This window comes from Mustela nivalis (genome assembly GCF_964662115.1).
Source record: "Mustela nivalis genome assembly, chromosome: 2".
In the NCBI taxonomy this organism is placed as follows: Eukaryota; Metazoa; Chordata; class Mammalia; order Carnivora; family Mustelidae; genus Mustela; species Mustela nivalis.
Window position 1 is genome coordinate 92,695,786 of NC_139021.1, and position 18,614 is coordinate 92,714,399.

At 41.9% G+C, this 18,614-nt stretch overlaps 1 protein-coding gene across 10 annotated transcripts in view; it reads left to right on the forward strand.

The window, feature by feature from the left end:
* TAF5L (TATA-box binding protein associated factor 5 like) overlaps positions 1–18,614 on the forward strand; it is a 30,239-nt gene that overhangs the window by 302 nt on the left and 11,323 nt on the right. For 2 of the 10 annotated variants that reach the window (XM_082718882.1, XM_082718889.1), the window contains exons 2-3: positions 9,981–10,125; positions 13,179–13,283. In XM_082718882.1, coding sequence (XP_082575008.1) covers positions 9,984–10,125; positions 13,179–13,283 — 247 coding nt within the window. In that variant the 5' untranslated portion in view covers positions 9,981–9,983. Of the gene's footprint in view, positions 1–6; positions 637–9,980; positions 10,126–12,262; positions 12,572–12,782; positions 13,284–18,614 lie in introns of those variants that run through there. The other 8 variants (XM_082718885.1, XM_082718883.1, XM_082718890.1 and 5 more) reach the window with 8 other exon arrangements.

Here is an 18,614-nt window from a genome sequence, read left to right on the forward strand (position 1 = left end):
GCGGGCGGGCGGGCGGGGCCGGCTGTGCGCGGGCGCGGCGGCCGCGCCTCCGCCCTCGGCCTCCGAGTCCCAGGCGGCCGCGGGCGGCGTGGCCTGCAGTCGCCAGCTACACCTGGAGGGCTCCGCGTTCCTGCTCGGGGTGGGTCCTGCCGGGGCGGCTGCCGGGCGCCCGCCGGGAAGGGGTCCTGAGCGCCGGGCAGCAGGGCAGGAGCTCAGGTCCGAATCGCCTTTTCATTTAAGGAAAAAGGAAATGCCTTTGGCCGAACTCGGGATTAAACTTCGCACATGGTGGTTGCGGGTGGCTGGGTGTGAAATCGACCTCTCCATGTGACAGGAGAGATCTCAAGTTAGACGGGTCGGAACTAGGGGATCCCGACCTGCAAGGTTGCCTTCGGGGTGGTTTAACTCCTGACAGCGAGAGGTCGGTGCGCCTAGGCGGTACTCGCGAGGCTCCAGGGCTTTTGAAAATGTAGGAGGTAAGGCGTCGGTCCGAAGTCAGTGGATGGGGGAAACAGTGGTGTCATTTTAGACTTAGCGGAAGTGGAGCGCTTGAAAGCTTCATGCAGTTCTCCCATCAGTTGTGAAAGTGTCGTTATACTGCGGATCTCGCAGCTGGTGTGGCTCTGGGATCAGAAGGTAAGTCTGCCAGTCCCATGCGGCGTCCGTCTTAAATTACCTAAACTCTGACCTTGCAGATTGAAATCTTGGAATGGGGAGTCCCGCGAACAAGCAGTTAGTTGGGTGCTGTGTCGGGAGGAACCGTGAGGGCGGAGTTTGTCTTTTCTTGTGATACGAGTGTGTGACATACCTGAGTTGTGGCGTGGAAGCAGGACAAGGCAGCCGTTCCCCAACCATGCTCACAGCCCCGCTTGAAAGTCAGAGCAGGAAGGGGAGTTTGTGCTGAAAGACCAGTGCCACATCTTTAAACTCCGAGAAACTTAATGTAGTGCGTGGGGCTTGCGGACTGTCTAGAGCTAAGGTTGAAACCATGTAACTATCCGTGTAACTATCCGTGAGCCTTAGTTTCCTCTTCTGTAAAACCAGGTGATGCCTGCTGACTTCAAAGTGGATCTTTCAAAGGCTGCCACAGAAAGAAATAATGAATGGAATAATGCCTGGTATATGGAAAACACTCTAAATATTAGCTGTTGTAATTTCCTTTTTGGGAAACTACCTTTTAGATTCCTTGTAGGCCTAAATATTTTGTGTTAAGTGGGAAGCCTGTATTAACATTGATTTGCTTTACGAATTACAAATTTTTCTTGCCTTGAAAAATCAGTGTTAAACTAGGATACCAAAGAGTGGGCTTGCCTTGAGGGTTTTTTTTGTTGTTGTTTTGTTTTGTTTTTCCTTTGTCATCAAGCAATAAATGAGGTTATTGTGTCTTGGAATAGTTTTGTTGCTTCTGCCTATAAACATGAAGTTTATGTGTGCTTCTGTCACTGTGAAGCTAGGTAAAGGCCTCACTTAATTTCTCAGCAACTAGTTGGAGTGGGGGATAGTTTTTGCAAACGTATGTCCTTCATAACACCTGTGAAGGACATCTTTGGAGAAAGAAAAAGGGTTTTGATTTTGACGGTTGATTTCCACTGGAAGGGAGCCCAAGGGATCCTCTGTTAAACCAACATTACTCAGTGGATGGTACTAGAAGTCCTTGCCAGCCTCCCTTCATCTTCTCAGGTGGTAATTGTTCTTCCTGTAATTATTCAGATCATTCTTCAACGAGCAACTGGTAAGCCTTCACTATTGTCAAGAAGCCTCTGATTTAATGTAGAACCCTTTGGGCAGTAGGACATTGCAAAGGTTAAGTGTTCAGACCCTGAAGCCAGTTGACCTTTCCATCCTAGCACTATGGAACCTTGGGACAGTGTCTGACCTCTGTGGGCCTCAGCTTTCCTGTCCTGAGAGTATTACCTAGCTTAAAAAGCTGTAGATGTATACAGGAGGTAATTTATGTGCAGCCGTTAAAATAGCGTCTTACCAGTGGCATACACTGAGTAAGTATTAGTTATTGGATGATAGGGTAGGAAGCAAATAGTATGATAAGCAATGAGACAAAGTTGTTCCTGGATTCAGTGGTGGAGGAAGCTGAACTGAGCTGGGAAAAGACTAGGATTTAGCCAAGTTGGAGTGCCAGTGTAGGGGGCACCTCCAGTTACTGGAGAGGTCTTGGCCAAAGCCCCTGAGACTCATGAGAAAGTGGGGTGGTACCTATCAGTTAACAAAGGTGGATCAGAGTAACCTCAGAATGACACAAGGGAGAGTGAATTTTTTATCCTCCACACAGGTGGAGGAAGTAGAGTTTTGAAGCTGAGCAGATGCCATCAGATTAGTTTTTTGAAAGATTGTGTCGATTGTGCCTGCAGTCATGTGGGACTGGATTAAAAGTAGGGAAGGCCCATCCATCCACTTGTCCTGGCGTCTTTGTATCTGCCTGTGACTCAGAGAGGAAAATGACTGCTTAGCAGAGAGAGGCACTTCATTCCAAATCTGGAAGCTTAGAGAGTATTTACAGAAGACATGAAGAAATCCTTAGCTCATCCCAGGCAGCCTTCCCTCTTAAAAGTTGACTTCAGGGATATACTGTATATACCTGTTTATAAGGCAAAGGGCCCCCCAGGTGTATACCTCTGTAAGGAGAGTGTCACCACATGTTCAAGTCTCTGCTATTACAGGGCACTCTGAGTTGCGCTTTTTTTTTTTTTCTTTTTCTTTTTTCTTTTTTTTAGATTTTATTTATTTATTTGTCAGAGAGAGAGACACGGAGGTAGGCAGAAGGAGAAGCAGGCTCCCTGTTGAGCAAGGAGGACTCTATCCCAGGACCCTGGGATCATGACCTTGCTGAAGGCAGATGCTTAATGGACTGAGCCACCCAGACATCCCTCAGTCTCTCTATTTTAAACAACTTGTTGCTGTTTGGGAAATACATATGGAATGAAAATAACTTCAGTTGATGCTACTTTGACATATTTATCCAATCAATCAATATGATGAACTGAAAAATGTTCTGCCCTCCTGAGGAGGTGTTGATGGCTTTTGTTGGTTGAGATTTCCAATGAGAGCATCATGTATGGACTCAAGAGGTTCTCTTTAATAGCTGATTTGGTAATTGTGGCTCTAGAAAATGGAATTTGATAATTCCGAGTGGCTTAAGTGAGCACAGAGAGACCAGTAAGTAGAAGATGAAAGTGAATAGAGTAAAATTGTTTTGTGAATTAATATATTGCATTATATAATGTATTTTTAAATATATGTAAGTTAATAAAGGTTATAAGCAGACGTTTGACTGTTTCCTCTATAGTCCTCAAAGTTTTTTTTATTTAAATTAACCCCCAAAATTTCTTCTTAATTTTCTCATTGCAAGCAGATCATTGTCTTAGGTTTGAACTTAACCTTTTATTTCGATGTTTCACAGAAATGGACTGCAGATCTTTCTCTCTCCTGGAACACATTCCCTTTTCTCATTTTTTAACTTTTAGAAGGTTTAAAAAACATTGCATACTGGCAAGGTTTAGAAAACACTGTGGAGAATTTCCATTCATAATTCTTTGTTCAGCAGTCAAATAAGATACTCGTCTGGTAAAATGTATTGAAATGTATCATAGTCACAGTGATTGGTTTTCATAGAGGGTAGTTCTGTTTTACTAGCAAAATACAGCTGACCCGTGAACAACACAGGTATAACTGTGTGGATTCACGTATACACAGACTTTTTTTTCCCATAAAGACAGAACAGTACTGTAAATATTTTCCTTGCGATTTTTGTAACATTTTCTTTTCTCTAGCTTTCTTTATTGTGAGAATACAGTACATAACTCTTATATGAAACATGTTAATCCTTTGTTTATGTTATCAGTAAGTCTTTCAGTCAACAGGCTATTAATAATGAAGCTTTGGGGGAGTCCAAAGTTATATGCAGATTTTTGCTGGGGGGGGGCAAGGAGGGTCACTTATGTTGTTCAGGGGTCAGTGGTACTCAATTTTGGTTATTTGGTAATTTAGTAATGAGACATGTTTACAAAACTTTGTCAATCAGCATTTTTAGGCTAAGACGCTAGTACATTAGTTTCACAAAGTAATGCCATGCTTTAGAACTGTTGTCTAGTACAGTAACCGTTGGCACATGTGTTTACTTAAATTTAATTAAAATAAAAATTCAGCACTAGTCACAGTTTAATTGCTCAATAGCTCTGTGTGGCTGTTGGCTAGCATACTGAACACTGCGGACTTAAAACATTTTTATTGAGGAAAGTCCTATAGGACAGAACTACTCTAAAATGAAAAATTAATATCATTCTACTTTGAGACACATGCATAAATCACATAAATGTTTTAATGTCAAACTGTTTCCGAAACCTGGCGACATTTGATTCAGTTTCATGGAGAAAGATTAACATAGGAAAGCATATTCCTCCTAATTCTCTGAGAACAAAATGTCTGGTTTTTCCATCTACAACAGTGTTCACAAATAGAACACATATGAAAGTTTCCTTTCTGAAGTCATAGTAAATAATGTAGATATCCATTCTTGTGCCATACTCTTCTGTGTTACTGAGATTTTGTGTAGGAGTTTTTTTTTTTTTTCCTGTGCTGTTAAACAGTATTAAAGCAGGAATCAAATATTTGTGGCTCATAAAAATTCAGAAAGATCATGAACCTAAACTGTCAAGAATTCCAAACAGAAGCTAGACAACCCTCACTTTATTTTTTTTTAAAGATTGTATTAATTTATTTCACACAGAGCAGGCACAGGCAGGGGGAGTAGGAGAGGGAGAAGCAGCAGGGAGCCTGTGGTGGGGCTCCATCCCAGGACCCTGAGATCACGGCCTGAGCCAGAGGTAGACACTTAACCGGCTGAACCACCTACGTGCCCAACCCTCACTTTATTTTTAACATGAGTAAAGATAAGAAAAACTCTGTTCTCCAGGAATTCTCTATCTATCTGGGCAAACTAAGGAACAGTGATGGCAGGATTGGACAGCCTGCGTTGGGACAGGGCTGGGAGCAATTTTAAGCTTGGTAGTAGCATAATCAGATTTGTCTTCTACCCTGGCTGCATTCTAGAGCGTGCTTTGAGGTAGGGCTAGAGGTGGGAGGATACTGGAATATTCCAGTCGGGAAGTGATTTGTGCTGTCACATCACAGCAGTGAAGATGGGGTAGAATTCTGTGTGGAATAGAAGGAGTTGGTGGCCTCTTAGAAATGAGAGAGAGAGATGAAAAGTCTTAAGATGATGACTGGGGTTTTTGCTTTAGTGATAGACCATGGTCCTGTCAAGCTGGCTATGAACAGTAGGAGAATGAAGTGGTTTTGAAGGAAGATAATAAATTTGAGCATGTCGAATTTCAGATGTTTGCAGCATCTACGTAGAGATGTCCCTCAGACTTGAGCTCAGGAAGGTGATCTAACTAGAAACGGCATAAGTCTTGTGTAAGTAGTATGATGATGTGGGGAATGTGAAGAATGAGAAACAGATCAAGAATGGGAGAGGGGGAGCAACCAAGGGAGGGGAGTTTCAAGGGAGGAGGCACATGCAGCAGCCAAGAGACCTTGTGGAATAGAGTGGGAAAGTGACTGTTTGATTTGGCAAGAGTTGAGGAATCTCAGGTCTTAGTAAATAGCCCGCCAAGGGAGGGGGCAGGGTCAGTTGACTGGATAAGGATACTGGGATAGCAGGGTGGGATGTCGTCGGGAAGGAAACAAGTTAGTGAGAAAAGACTTCTGGAACATGATAGAGGCCCCAGGTGATGTTAGAGAAGATCAATTTTAGTGGCATCCGCCTAGTTGGGTGAGTTCTGCTTCTCTCCTACCCCCTCCCTGCCACAAAACCAAACCAAAACAAACAAAAAACTCCAGGTGCTATGTTACATCCTGAGCCCCTAGTTCCAGGCATTGTTCTCATTCAGGCCATTTACTTCTTGGGACACCATTAGAAAGAACACAGCTTCTAGTTCAAGTATAGTCTTGTCAGTCTGTGAGCAAAGATCAAATGTGAAAGGCCATCATAATGTTAAAATTATGTTAGGTGTTACTAAAACTGAGAGTACTGTGGCTCATTTGTCACCTGTGATTTATGTTGTCACAAAGATAATTGAGTACACTTCACCATGATGATTAATGCAAAAGCTGGATTTTTAGGTTCTCCTTAGAATGGCTTTTTGATAGATACTACATTTAAACTTCTGCAAGTAAAGAGAAGGGAGCTGATGTATTTGGGCACCTAGTATGCACTTTACATGGCATCTTATTTAACAGAAAATACAATCATTTTTATCTGTTTCTAACCATAAATTTATAATGGGAATACATTTGCTTCAAAGCACACATACCACATTTGCTTTAAAGCACAGTCACTGTCAGTAGACTCATTCGGGGAGCTGATTTGAGAATCAGGGTGGTGAATTTGCCTGGATGCATTCCGAATTCATACATGCTCAAAGCTGCCACCTTACCCAAGAGGTATTGTCCGTGCAGTATTCTATTAGCACGTAATGGAATTGTGTAGTATTTGTCCTGTTTAGCCCTTCCCATGGTGCCCTGGGAGTCTTCTAATACCCTCCACCAACACACACATTTGAACATGAATGGGCGGAGTTAGGATGCGGTCTATAACCAGTCAGAAATTTACTTGGTTGCAGTCACATATTATCATCATCTTTAGACTGTGCCTGGGTTCCATGCATCTTTACCCCCGGTATTTCTGTAGTTAAATATCAAGACTGACTGGGGTTTTTCCTGCACAGTTGTTACTTTAAGACAGGAAGATGATCCTCACTTGATTTTATGTAGCAACTTTGTTAAAGTATTAAACAGTAGGCAGCTGTTGATATGTGAGAAATAGATACATATTGTGTCAGAATTCCTTTTAATTTCAGAAATACTACTAATATGACATGAAGAGAAAAGTATGTGATCATCTATTTTTACTTTTTAAAGTTAAGATGTTATGTAAATTGAAAATCATGGGAAATCCTGAAATTTTAGCAAGGATATAATTATATCCAACCCTCATTTAAATTTTAAAGATTTCATAATTGTGGGGAAAGCTAAGCAAGTAACTGGAAATTGCTGTGTTAGTGTCCTGTCTGAGTCCCGAAAGACAGGTCTATTTTAAGGAGGTTTTTTTCCCCCCTCATGTGTCCATTTATGGATATTAGTATTACAGAAATCAGAAGGGGGAGGGGAGCTGGTTTCTCCACAGAACTCTTCATTATTTATTTATTTCATTTGAAATATGTGTGCGTTGGAATCAAATCCACTTAAATCCATTGGGTCATGTCTCTGGTATTTCAGTTGAGTGTGGTTATAAAAGAGAGTTAATGGCAGCATTCCTGCTCTGAAGGCCCTTGGTCCTACTGTTGGCTCACCACCCACCCTCAGGGAAGGTCCCTTGTCATAAATGGTTTGGATTCTGAGAAACTGCCATTTGGGGCAGCTAATTTGGACAAAGTCATCAGAATCAGTATTTATAAGTTAATTTCTAGCAATCCCAAATATGGCCAGTTTTTGCTGTTGTTCATTTATTCTCACTCCTGTTTACTCTTCCTTACCTTTCATATCTTTTTGCCCCCTCCTCTGATGCGCATAAACATTGCCCTGCTGTGAGGTCAGTGTGTCATTGCAGGGTCTGTTCTGTCAGTTGTTCTTTGTCTTTCCCATGTGTGGTTTCTTCCTGTTAGAGAGGCGATCTCTTATGCCCATCTTATTTGGAGCACTGAGGGACACACATTGATACAAGCATGTATTCCCATAGCAACAAGAGATTGGCAGGAAGAAATCTGAAAAAGTGTTAGTCTCAGCTAAAATACAAGGAATTGGGCTGCTTTGGAAGAGTTTGGAGACTAGGAGCTCTTGAAGTTAGATTAAAAGCAGCTTTAGCAAGCATCATGGTGGGGCGGGGGGGAAGGCACAGGATGGGGCGGTGGGAGCTGGTTGGATTTGACTAGCCCTGACTTGGGGCCAAACTGAGAAGGGGCAATATTGTCACCGTCTCTGTGCACATTCATTGTTTTTCTCAAAATATAACATTGAATCAGACTTTCCAGGGCTGAAATTATTTATACACACAGTTATAGGAGGTTCTTAGGTGTAGCCAAGTTAGAGAACCATAGAGAATCACGGATACAGTGAAAATGATACACCGCCAAAAATACTTAATAGTAACGACTAGAAAACAATTATCTGCTTTCATTGATGGACAGATGAATGCTTGGAGCAGGGATTGCCAATCTCAAAGTATCAAAATCCTTGTGTTGGCAATAAAATAAATCTTAATTTAAAAAATAATCTAAGTTGGCAATATAGTGAAAGGCTAATACACCAAAACTGAGTGAGGCAAATGCTACATTAAAAAGGTGGTTCAGTCTTGGGAAATTTATTAGTAATTTTCATTGTATCACTGTCAACTGTATCACACCCAGTGCCCCTCATTTTTATTTTTTAGCAAATGTTTTGTACTTTCTTTGGTAATCCAAAAGTGAAATGCATAAATAATGTAATTTTTCTAAATACAGAGTTTAAAATAACATTTATAATATCCCAACATTTTTATTTTTATATAGATATTTATGTTTTGGTGTGGGTATGTTCTGCCTTCAATGTTTCCTCTGTTGTAGAACTTTTAGGAAATTGAAAAGTAGATATTCAGAGTATACTTTAAAAGGGCTACCACTCAGTTTGGAAAGAAAGAATTATTTGCAAATAATTGTAGAATAATTTGTTGCCCAGTATTTGTGTAAAACATGTGGCCATTCGTCACACGTATACACTAAAAGAAATAGCAGATGGATAAAAATTAGATACAAATAAAATTTTTTGAAACATTTAAAGAAAAAAAATAGATTGCTGAAATGGGGGAATTTCAAATCTTAAAAAGGAATGGAGAAAGGAGAAGGCTAGTGCATGTCATTGAAACAGAAAACTCAGACACACCAGATAAATTACCAAAAGCAGATCTCCCACTCATAAAATGTTGGGAACCATTGATTGAGGAAAGTTACTTCGATGGGGACAATCACATGTGTATGAATAATGTTGCAAGCATTCCATTTTTACATGCCAGAGCAAACGTAGAAAATTTATCCAGCTGTCATGGGTCACCCAGATGTCAGTATCCTTTACTTGTGGCAGAGCAGTGTTTGAGACCTGTGGGACCTTCAGGAGATCCTCTTCTTCTTGATCATTCATTGAGTCGTCAAGGAAAATAGTCCTTTTTGAGGGGAACCCTCAAATTAGCTTAAATGATCAATAAAGTAATTGAGCCCTGTTTGGCGCACTGCCTACCATTTTCTTTTCCTTTCTTGTATGAATTGTGAGAGCTATTCTAATGCACATACATACTCTCTTACCATTTTGATGCTTTCCTGCGCCTGAGGCTATAAATAAAGAGTGAGGGTGGTCAGTAGTGGAATTACAGCAAAGACACATTGCTCAAATCATTGACGTAGTGCTGCCAGCCTTTTCCTATTAGGAAAAACACAGCATTCTTTTCTCATTGTTAACTGCTCACTTTCTCAACATCCTTGTATCCAGATTCTGAGTTTCTCGGATCTTTGATTTTCATATTGCCTCCTGCCTGCTTTTTTTGGCCAGCTCACTGCCGATCAACACCTCTCTCCTGGAGTCAGGAGGAGAAGTGAAAGGCTCCAGAACCAACTTGGTCCTGTTGGCTTGTTGTTACCAGCTCTAATGAAAAGTTCCACAAGAACGATGGAAATCGTGGTGTAATGAAGTTTGGAGGGTGGTCTGTGCAGCTTTAGTCTCTAATATTCCTGTGTTCCACAATTGAGCTTGACCATATCACTATTGAGAAACTAGATACGTGAGAGAGTGCACCAGGTTAGGAACTAAGACACTTGCTTTGCATCCTGACTAGGTCACTGAACTAGCCACGTCTTTCTCTACTCCTTACTTGACCCGTGCGTCCTGGCTGCATTGGGTCATCTCCCACGTGGCTTAGTGTTCTGTGGTTCTCCCCGAAGGTCATGAAACGAGTGCGCACCGAGCAGATTCAGATGGCAGTGTCCTGCTACCTCAAACGCCGGCAGTACGTGGACTCCGACGGTCCCCTGAAGCAAGGACTGCGGCTGTCACAGACTGCTGAGGAGATGGCAGCCAACCTCACAGGTAACACGGGGGGTCCTCCGGGGAGGCAGGCTGGAGAACTCAGGCAGAGGTCCGTGGGAAGTTACTTGCCCTCCTCTTCTGGAGAGACCTGCACCACATGGTGGTGCCGGCCCTCAGAGATGCTATCTTTCCTTCAAAGCCACTTCTGGAAGCCTCCTGTCGTAACCTATCCTGCCTTGGAATTCTCTGCTTTTCTCTGTATCTGATGTTATGCGCAGCTTTTCCCCTCTGTGAGCTAGTATGCTACAAGAGCCAGAGGGCCAGGGTTTCCATCATGTCCCTCCCTGTAGCCTGGAGCCTTGCCCACAGAAGTCAGGTTTCTTGGGTGAACAGTACTTTGGGATCAGTGGTTGGAAAGATTGGCATCCTAGATATGTTCCTGAGGTTTTTAAGATTTGTTTTTGGCCTTTGTCTTGAAATCAGATTCTTTTCATTTAAGAAAAATGCGTCTTAAATCTATTTAGAACAGCAAATAGTTTTTACTTAGCTATGTTGTAAGTTCAGTTTTTATATGATATAATTTTCTTCTGTTGGATCTGGGTACTGGACACTCTGCCAAAAAACAAATGGCCGCAGTGCTTTTCAGGTGACTGGGAGCTGCTTTAATGGCTGTATGTGGAGTTCAACATCACAGCGCTTTCTCCAGCTCGGCCCTGGTTCCTCTTACCTGCTCTGACTGGACTCTTCTCTCTCTCTCTCTCTCTCTCTCTCATTCCATACTTCCTTCTGCTCTTCTAAGTATCTATCACCACCTGCTTCATCCCCCTTCTGCTCTTCTAAGTATCCATCACCACCTGCTTCATCCCGTGATGGTTCCTGCCCCCCATACTGGTAGCAGCAGCTCCCTCTGCTCCCCCTTATTGTCTTCAGGGTCATGAACCCAGACCCTTCACATTCTAAGGGTGTATTGCCATTGCCATTGTCATAGGAAAAGAATGGTGGGACAGTAAAAACTGAGGATGTCCTCAAAGGTGCTTTCTGACTCCCCCTGCAACAATAGAAGTAGCCCAGTCAGGCATCTGCCTTCTTATTCCTTTTTTTTTGGGGGGGGGGGGGGTTTATTGATTTATTTGAAAGAGAGACACAGAGAGAGGGAACACAAGCAGGGGGAGTAGGAGAGGGAGAAACAGGCCTTCTGCCCAGCCAGGAGCCCGATGTGGGCCTCGATCCCAGGACCTTGGGATCATGACCTGAGCTGAAGGCAGACGCACATCTTACTGCTTCAGGGTGTTGCTTTGAGTTCTCACAGGGCACATTGACTTCTCAGCCGCATCCCGCATTTCTGTACATGTTATGTTGTGGCTACCTCAGTCCTGCAGCATTAATTTCATTCCTACATCCATATTCTGTCTTCTGAAGTGTGTTAATGTTTCATCCAGATTATTAAAGATGGCTTCCTTGGTCCCCAGCCACTTTTCCCCAATGCCCCCTTACCCCCGCAGAAAGGGTAAGGGAATGTTGTTGTTGTTGTTGTTTTAGAAAGCATAAACTCACAGAATGGACATGAAACACATGTTTACATGCATATATCTGAATATTGAGACCCTGCCTTCTTCCCCATGTCCCGCTCCCTAGAACACTAGTAGCTAGTCACAAATCCATCAGGAAGGTAATTACAGGTTCTTCCCTGGTGATTCTGACCTGCCCAAGAGAGAAGACCTCTAAAGACATTGACATTGGGAAATGACCCATGCAGGTCATGCTGGGTGATAAACACACAGAGTTTCCATCAGCTCTGTAGTACCTTACGTTCAGCCACTTAAGAACCCAACGTACTCACTGTGAGGAGGAGACGTGGCAGAATCAGCGAGAAGCAACTTGAGTGAAGCAAGGAGCCAAGAGAAGAAAACTTCAAAAATACCATCATTGATAGCCTTGAGCCAAGAAGAAAATGCTATCTTTAAAGAAACAAAGAACACTGGGAGAAGAGCAAGAAATGTGGTAAATTTAAGTAAATGGTAGTAAAGATGAGAAATCAGTAGAAAGGTTGAAAGTTGAGGAAGCAGATCAGTTCAGGGATCTAATCTTGCCATAGTAGGGGTCCCAGGACATGTGGCTGATTCAGTCGGTAGAGCGTGTGACTCTTGATCTCTGGTTGTGAGTTTGAGCCCCACATTGGGCCTAGAGCTTGCTTTCTTTCTTTTCTTTTTTTTTTTTTTTAATTTTATTTATTTATTTGACAGGCAGAAATCACAAGTAGGCAGAGGAGCAGGCAGAGAGAGAGGGGGAAGCAGGATCCCTGCTGAATAGAGAGCCCGATGTGGGGCTCGATCCTAGGACCCTGGGATCATGACCTGAGCCAAAAGCAGAGGCTTTAATCCACTGAGCCACTCGGGTGCCCCAGGCCTAGAGCTTTCTTGAAGAAGGAGGAGGAGGAGGAGGAGAAATAGTAAGGGTCCCTGAGAGAAAAAACAGCGAACCAACAAATGTCTCAGAACCAAGAGACATGAATTTTTTTTTTTTTAAAGATTTTATTTATTTGTCAGAGAGAGCGAGCGAGAGCGAGCACAGGCAGACAGTGGAAGGCAGAGTCAGAGGGAGAAGCAGGCTCCCTGTGGAGCAAGGAGCCCGATGCGGGACTCGATCCCAGGACGCTGGGATAATGACCTGAGCCGAAGGCAGCTGCTTAACCAACTGAGCCACCCAGGTGTCCCGACATGAATTTTTGTTGAAAGGGCCTGCCTGAGTGTCCATGGTTTGAAAACAGACCCACAACGATTCACATTATTGTAGGATGTCAAAACATGGGGTCAGATGCTTTCTAGTATGTCCCTCGGGAACTTACGTACATGTCCTCTCTCCTTCAACTTAATCCTGTACTTTATGCCTTTTCATTCCTCCACTGTCATTTCATCTTGGGTATCAGGAAGGAGAGGGGATACGTGTCATCACTTGGCCGTATTTAACTAGAAGCCCCACCATATTTTGAAAGTCTACTGAAATGTCCATTGCTACTGACACATATACTTAACACCATCTTCCATCCATCTTGCCACACCCTGGGTTAATAATTGTGTTTCCCATCGCCACCTTATGTATCTTTTCCTCCTCAGTCCAATCAGAATCCGGTTGTGCCAACATAGTGTCTGCAGCCCCTTGCCAGGCAGAGCCCCAGCAGTATGAAGTACAGTTTGGACGACTACGGAATTTTCTCACTGGTAAGTGCTCAGCACTAAGAACTTCCTCTTATCGAGAAGGAATCATGCAAGTTTTCCTCAGAACCTACTAGATTCCAGGTCGGGTGTGCTGAGTGCAGATTCTAAGGTAGTTGAGCACAGTCCTTGCTTTCAATCTTACGATCCATTGGAACTCCTAGGAGAGTTAAGTCATGAGTTAAAGTTGGCAAGGGCTAGGGCTCCCGGTGTTTTGTCCACAGAATGCCCACAGCTTGCACTGAAGTAGTGAAAGTTAAATCAGCTATGTAGAGAAACATCCTTAAATGCAGAGAATTTGAAATGTACATTGAAATCACTATTAATAATATAGTACATCTCAAAATGACTTTTCCTCTTATTTCCCAAAGTGTGAGACCTAGTCCTCATGAATCAGCAAGACAAAAAAAATTAGAAGTAGTTTAGTCCAGTTTGTGGCTGGTGTAATGACCACTAAAACGCAAAATCAGTAGATAGGGGTTCTAGTCAGTTCCTCTATCTCACTGTATGACTTTTTAAATGAATCGCTTAAAAAAACTTAGTTGTTTAGCATCTCTGGGGCCCTGGTTTCTTCCCTGGTGAAATAAGGCGATTCAAAGGTACAAGCAAGTAATTTCATCCAAGCCTGGGATACAGATAATTTTAATTACAGATAATTTTAATGTTGGAAAGATTATTGCAGTGAGGGAGATCATGTTGATTCACATTATTAATCAAAGTCCTTTGTTGAGTGCTTTCTTCATACAAAACACCTTGAAGTGTAAGAAATACAAAACTTTCTGTGCCCTCAAAGGGTTGAGGGTAATTAGCAGGTATTGGTTAGTGGTAACTTGTAGTTAAAACACTTTGAGGTTATTTCATTTTTCTTTTTTTATTTGAAAAATTCCTCAGGGTAATAATAAGTTTTAGTGGTAAAGATGTATGTGAGACACACACACACACAAATGCATATAAGGCAATCAGTGTATAAACCACAATAATATACTCAATCTTACATCACTTAAGGTTGTCCTGATTTTACGTGACCCTCATAATGATCTGAATTTTTAAAAGGAAAAATTCCACATTTTTTGTATTCTAGGGAAAATGGCCAAAATGTTAAGAAGTAAGAAATAATGGTTACAAAATAAAACCATAGAGAGGGTTATCTTACCTGCCTCAGAGTTACTGAAGTGATGGAATTCATATGAGTCATCTGTTAAATTGTTATAAAAATGAAAAAATCATGAAGCTTAAAGGTTTAGCAAAAAAGAGTCTATTATATTTAAACCGAAAAGAAGGAAGTTCTATTAAGATCCTCATATCATATGAGTGTTAAATATCTCAGAACTGTGATCAACTGCTTTCCATCTCCAGTAGTGATAAAAAAAAGAAAAATTAAATTTATGGAAAATCTTTCATTTAGAGGTAAGCAAGAAGTTGAAGATAACGCTTTATGTAATCACTAGCATTGGTGTTTGAGGCTTTAGGCAGTTTTCTTTTTATTTTAAAATTTTTATCTTTAGATCTTTAGAAATCTTTAGGAAGGCATTTTACTCTGTTTTTAAAATAAAACTATGTTCATTTCCCCATGATCAATTCTTCTCTGCATGCTAGAGTTGAGGAAGCCAGTTTAAGAAGGAATGCCTAGCTTCTCTCACCCTTTCTCTTTCGTTCATTCCGCCGGTGTTTGTGTCAGGCACTGACTGTTTGTGGGCTAGATGTTGCAGTAGAGCATATTGGTGCGTTGCCTGCTGCCTAATGAGGGAAACAAACAGAAGCGTAAAGCTCCAGTGTATCATAGTAGGGATGCCCTCCATGTACTCATGCATGAGTTGGCTCTTGTCATAGTCATGACTGACTTTCATTATGAATGACACCCGTGACTGTAGTGACATACCAGTTTTTGTTAATATTTTTTTTATTTTTTTTTAAAGATTTTATTTATTTATTTGACAGAGAGAGATCACAAGGAGGCAGAGAGGCAGGCAGAGAAAGGGGTGGAAGCAGGCTCCCTGCTGAGCAGAGAGCCCTATGCGGGGCTCGATCCCAGGACCCTCAGATCATGACCTGAGCCGAAGGCAGAGGCTTATTAATCCACTGAGCCACCCAGGTGCCCCTTATATTTTTTAACCAGTGAAGCATAGTTGTTATAAAATAGACTCGTTGGAATAATGTATTACAGAACTGTGATTACTTTTCACAATGAAGAACTAATACATTTAATTGATCACTAATGTGATTTATCCTGGTGCAGAGTTTTCTGCTTAAATTTATTTCTTAAGGGGCGCCTGGGTGGCTCAGTGAGTTAAGCTGCTGCCTTCGGCTCGGGTCATGATCTCAGGGTCCTGGGATCGAGTCCCACATCGGGCTCTCTGCTCAGCAGGGAGCCTGCTTCCTCCTCTCTCTCTCTCTGCCTGCCTCTCTGCCTACTTGTGATCTCTCTCTGTCCAATAAATAAATAAAATCTTTAAAAAAAAAATTTATTTCTTAAGGGGACACCTGGATGGCTCAGTGGGTTAAGCATATGCCTTCAGCCCAGGTCATGATCTCGGGTCCTGGGATCCAGCCCTGTGTTGGGCTTCCTGCTCCACAGGGAGTCTGCTTCTCCCTTTCTCTCTGCCCCGTCCCTGCTCATGCTCTCTCTTTCACTCACGCTATCTCTAAAATAAATTTTTAAAAAGTCTTTTTAAAAATTTTTATTTCTTTGGGTTCTTGCCATTTTTCTTGAATATTTAGTAAAACTCTTATTGTAGAATAGCTGTTGACTCCTTTTGTCTGATGATGCCGTTTTTTTCCTAATATGTGGTACTTTTTTTAGTCTTCGCTCATAATTTCCTCCCCTCAGAACTTCAAATTTTAATGAATGGTAATCTATTAACCTTCTTCTTTGTCTTGTTTCAAAACTGAGGAAGTTGTCTGCTATAATTCTTTAATCCACTGGACCCAGATTATTTAGAGGGGTAAATAAATATTTTGTGGGGTTTTTTATTTGGGTTTTTTTTTAATTTATTTATTAATTTATTTTTTTATCAAGGTTTATTGAGTGATAGCAAAGTGATAGCCCAAAGCTCCCGAGGAGGGAGGGGACCCGAAAAGGTTGCCCTGTTTTTGTGTTTTTACAGACTGCTTTTCCTGGATTATTTTTCCCTATCCTCAGGCCTCTGAAGAGCAGTCAGCCAAGTCAAATGAGCAAGAGTTTCCTGAGCACCAAGATAAAGTGTAAGATACAGTCATTAATCTAAATAGGGAGCAGTCTAAGAAGGCTAGAAGTAAAAGTTTTTAAATAAAGTTCAGATATGGTGGAAGAGTTTTCACGGGCCAGGATGAGATCAGTGCTGAAGTTTGTACGAGAGGAACTGTGGAATGAAAGGAGAACATGGTTTGGATGGAGTATCAGAGAAGGCCCTACTGAGTTTCAGGAGGAGGTGGAATTTAAATCAGTGTTTGGGTTGGATTTCAGTAAACTGGGGAAGAGAACTAGGAAGATTTGGGGTGTGTGGAAAGACATGAGCAAAAAGGAAGAGATTCTTTGTGCAGGTGCAGCGAAGGAAACACCTTGTTGAGAATGGGGTTTTCAGATCGGAGATAGAGCAGCCGCACCGGAGCCAGGTTGAGGAGCGACCTGACCATCAGGCCTAGGAGACAAGTCTGAAAGCAGTGGGATGACCAGGAGGTTGGCCCAAAGTCCACTGCAGTATTGGAAAAGCAAGCTGAAAAGGACCACAGCTCAGCAGTGCTGTGCCCGTGGAAAGCCAGGTCTTGAATGCGTACTTAAAATTCCCAAGGTAGACTCTCCACAGCTCAGGATTACAGGGGGAAGAGTTGAGGATAACTCGGGCTCTGTGACAAATGGGGACTTAAGCTACATTGAGCAGAAATAAATCACGTTTTTTACATCATGATGGCAGTCTCCTACTGTATCACTTGTAGTAGAAAATTGGAGGCTAGTATTTAAGAGAAAGTTACAGACTTGTGATGAAGAACTCAGTATCAGCTTCATGGAGGCACAAATGCCAATTTTAGGAGATAATTATCTCAAAGGAAGATACGAGGAAAATAACAGCATCTCGGGCTGTAGTACCTTAAGTTTGTCTTTCCTCTGTAAGTTATCTGAGGGTGAGAGATTCTGTGAGCTCACCTGTTGCTCTGGGCCCTTTTCTTCAGGAGGCATAGTAGGAAGAGCATAGACTTTGGAATCGAGCTGGGTGTGAGTCTGTGATCCTTAGACACTACAATAGTTGTCAGGTGTCTGGATCACAGGAAGCACATGCTCAGTGTTCGTCCTTGAAACGAAGTGAGTATTTGAGGGATGAGAGGAGGAAGAGGGGTCTGAAAGGGAAGGGAGCTAAATAGTCGAGCTGGGTAGTGTGATGTTTCAGAACAAAAGACAGGGGTGTGGGGTTAGTGGGGTCCACCCTACAGAGACAGGCAGGAGAACAAGGACTGACAAGCTTGGTTTACATTTAATGTAGTGTCCTTTTCACTACTAATTTCTGCAAACTCTGTGAAAAACTTCCTCTTACACCACCAGCAGAGTGTGGCACTAAGTAGGAGTTTGTTACATAGCCGGTGGCTAGATGGATAGAAGGAAGGAAAAGCGCACTTTTCAGAGGACATTTTCTTTTGAAATTAGAAAAAAATGTATTTCAAGCAAATACACTTTCAGTGAAATATAAAACATATGTTACAATTTCAAGGAAACGAGATTAAAAATGGGAATTAAGTCTTATGTGAGTCTTTGTTCCACATAATGAATATGTTGATCAAAATTTTATTTTATACCTGATATGCTGTTCTCTTCAGACGAGAGAGAACAATTAAACAATTTTGAAACTGAGCTGAAACAACAGTGAATTACAGTAAGTTTAAAGTAATGTAGCCCTATCTCTTGGTGGCTGGGTTGCATTTTTTTGTTTTGGGGTTTTTTCCCCTAGACTTATTAAACTAAAATGCCTCTTATTTTGAAAAAGAAGCCTAAAACTAAGATTTTAAGGAATTGCAAACAGTCCTTCATTGTGTAATTGGTAAGGGTTGAGTTTTGGGGTTTTTGGGTTTTTTTCATTAGTTTGGGGAAAATTTTTTTCCAAAGGTCTTCCAAAGAATTATAGCATTTAAGGAAACACCAAAATCTGCATTAGTCAGGATCCGCCATAGAAACAGAACCAATACGATGTATAAACAGAAAGATTTATTTTAAGGAATTGGCTCATGTACTTATGGAAACTAGCAAGTCCAAAATCTGCAAGACAGGAAGGCAGGCTGGAGACCCAGGGAAGAGCTGCACCTCAAACCCAAAGTCAATCCACTGGCAGAATTCCCTCTTCCGGGGACATCGGCCTTTGTTCTCAGAAGGCC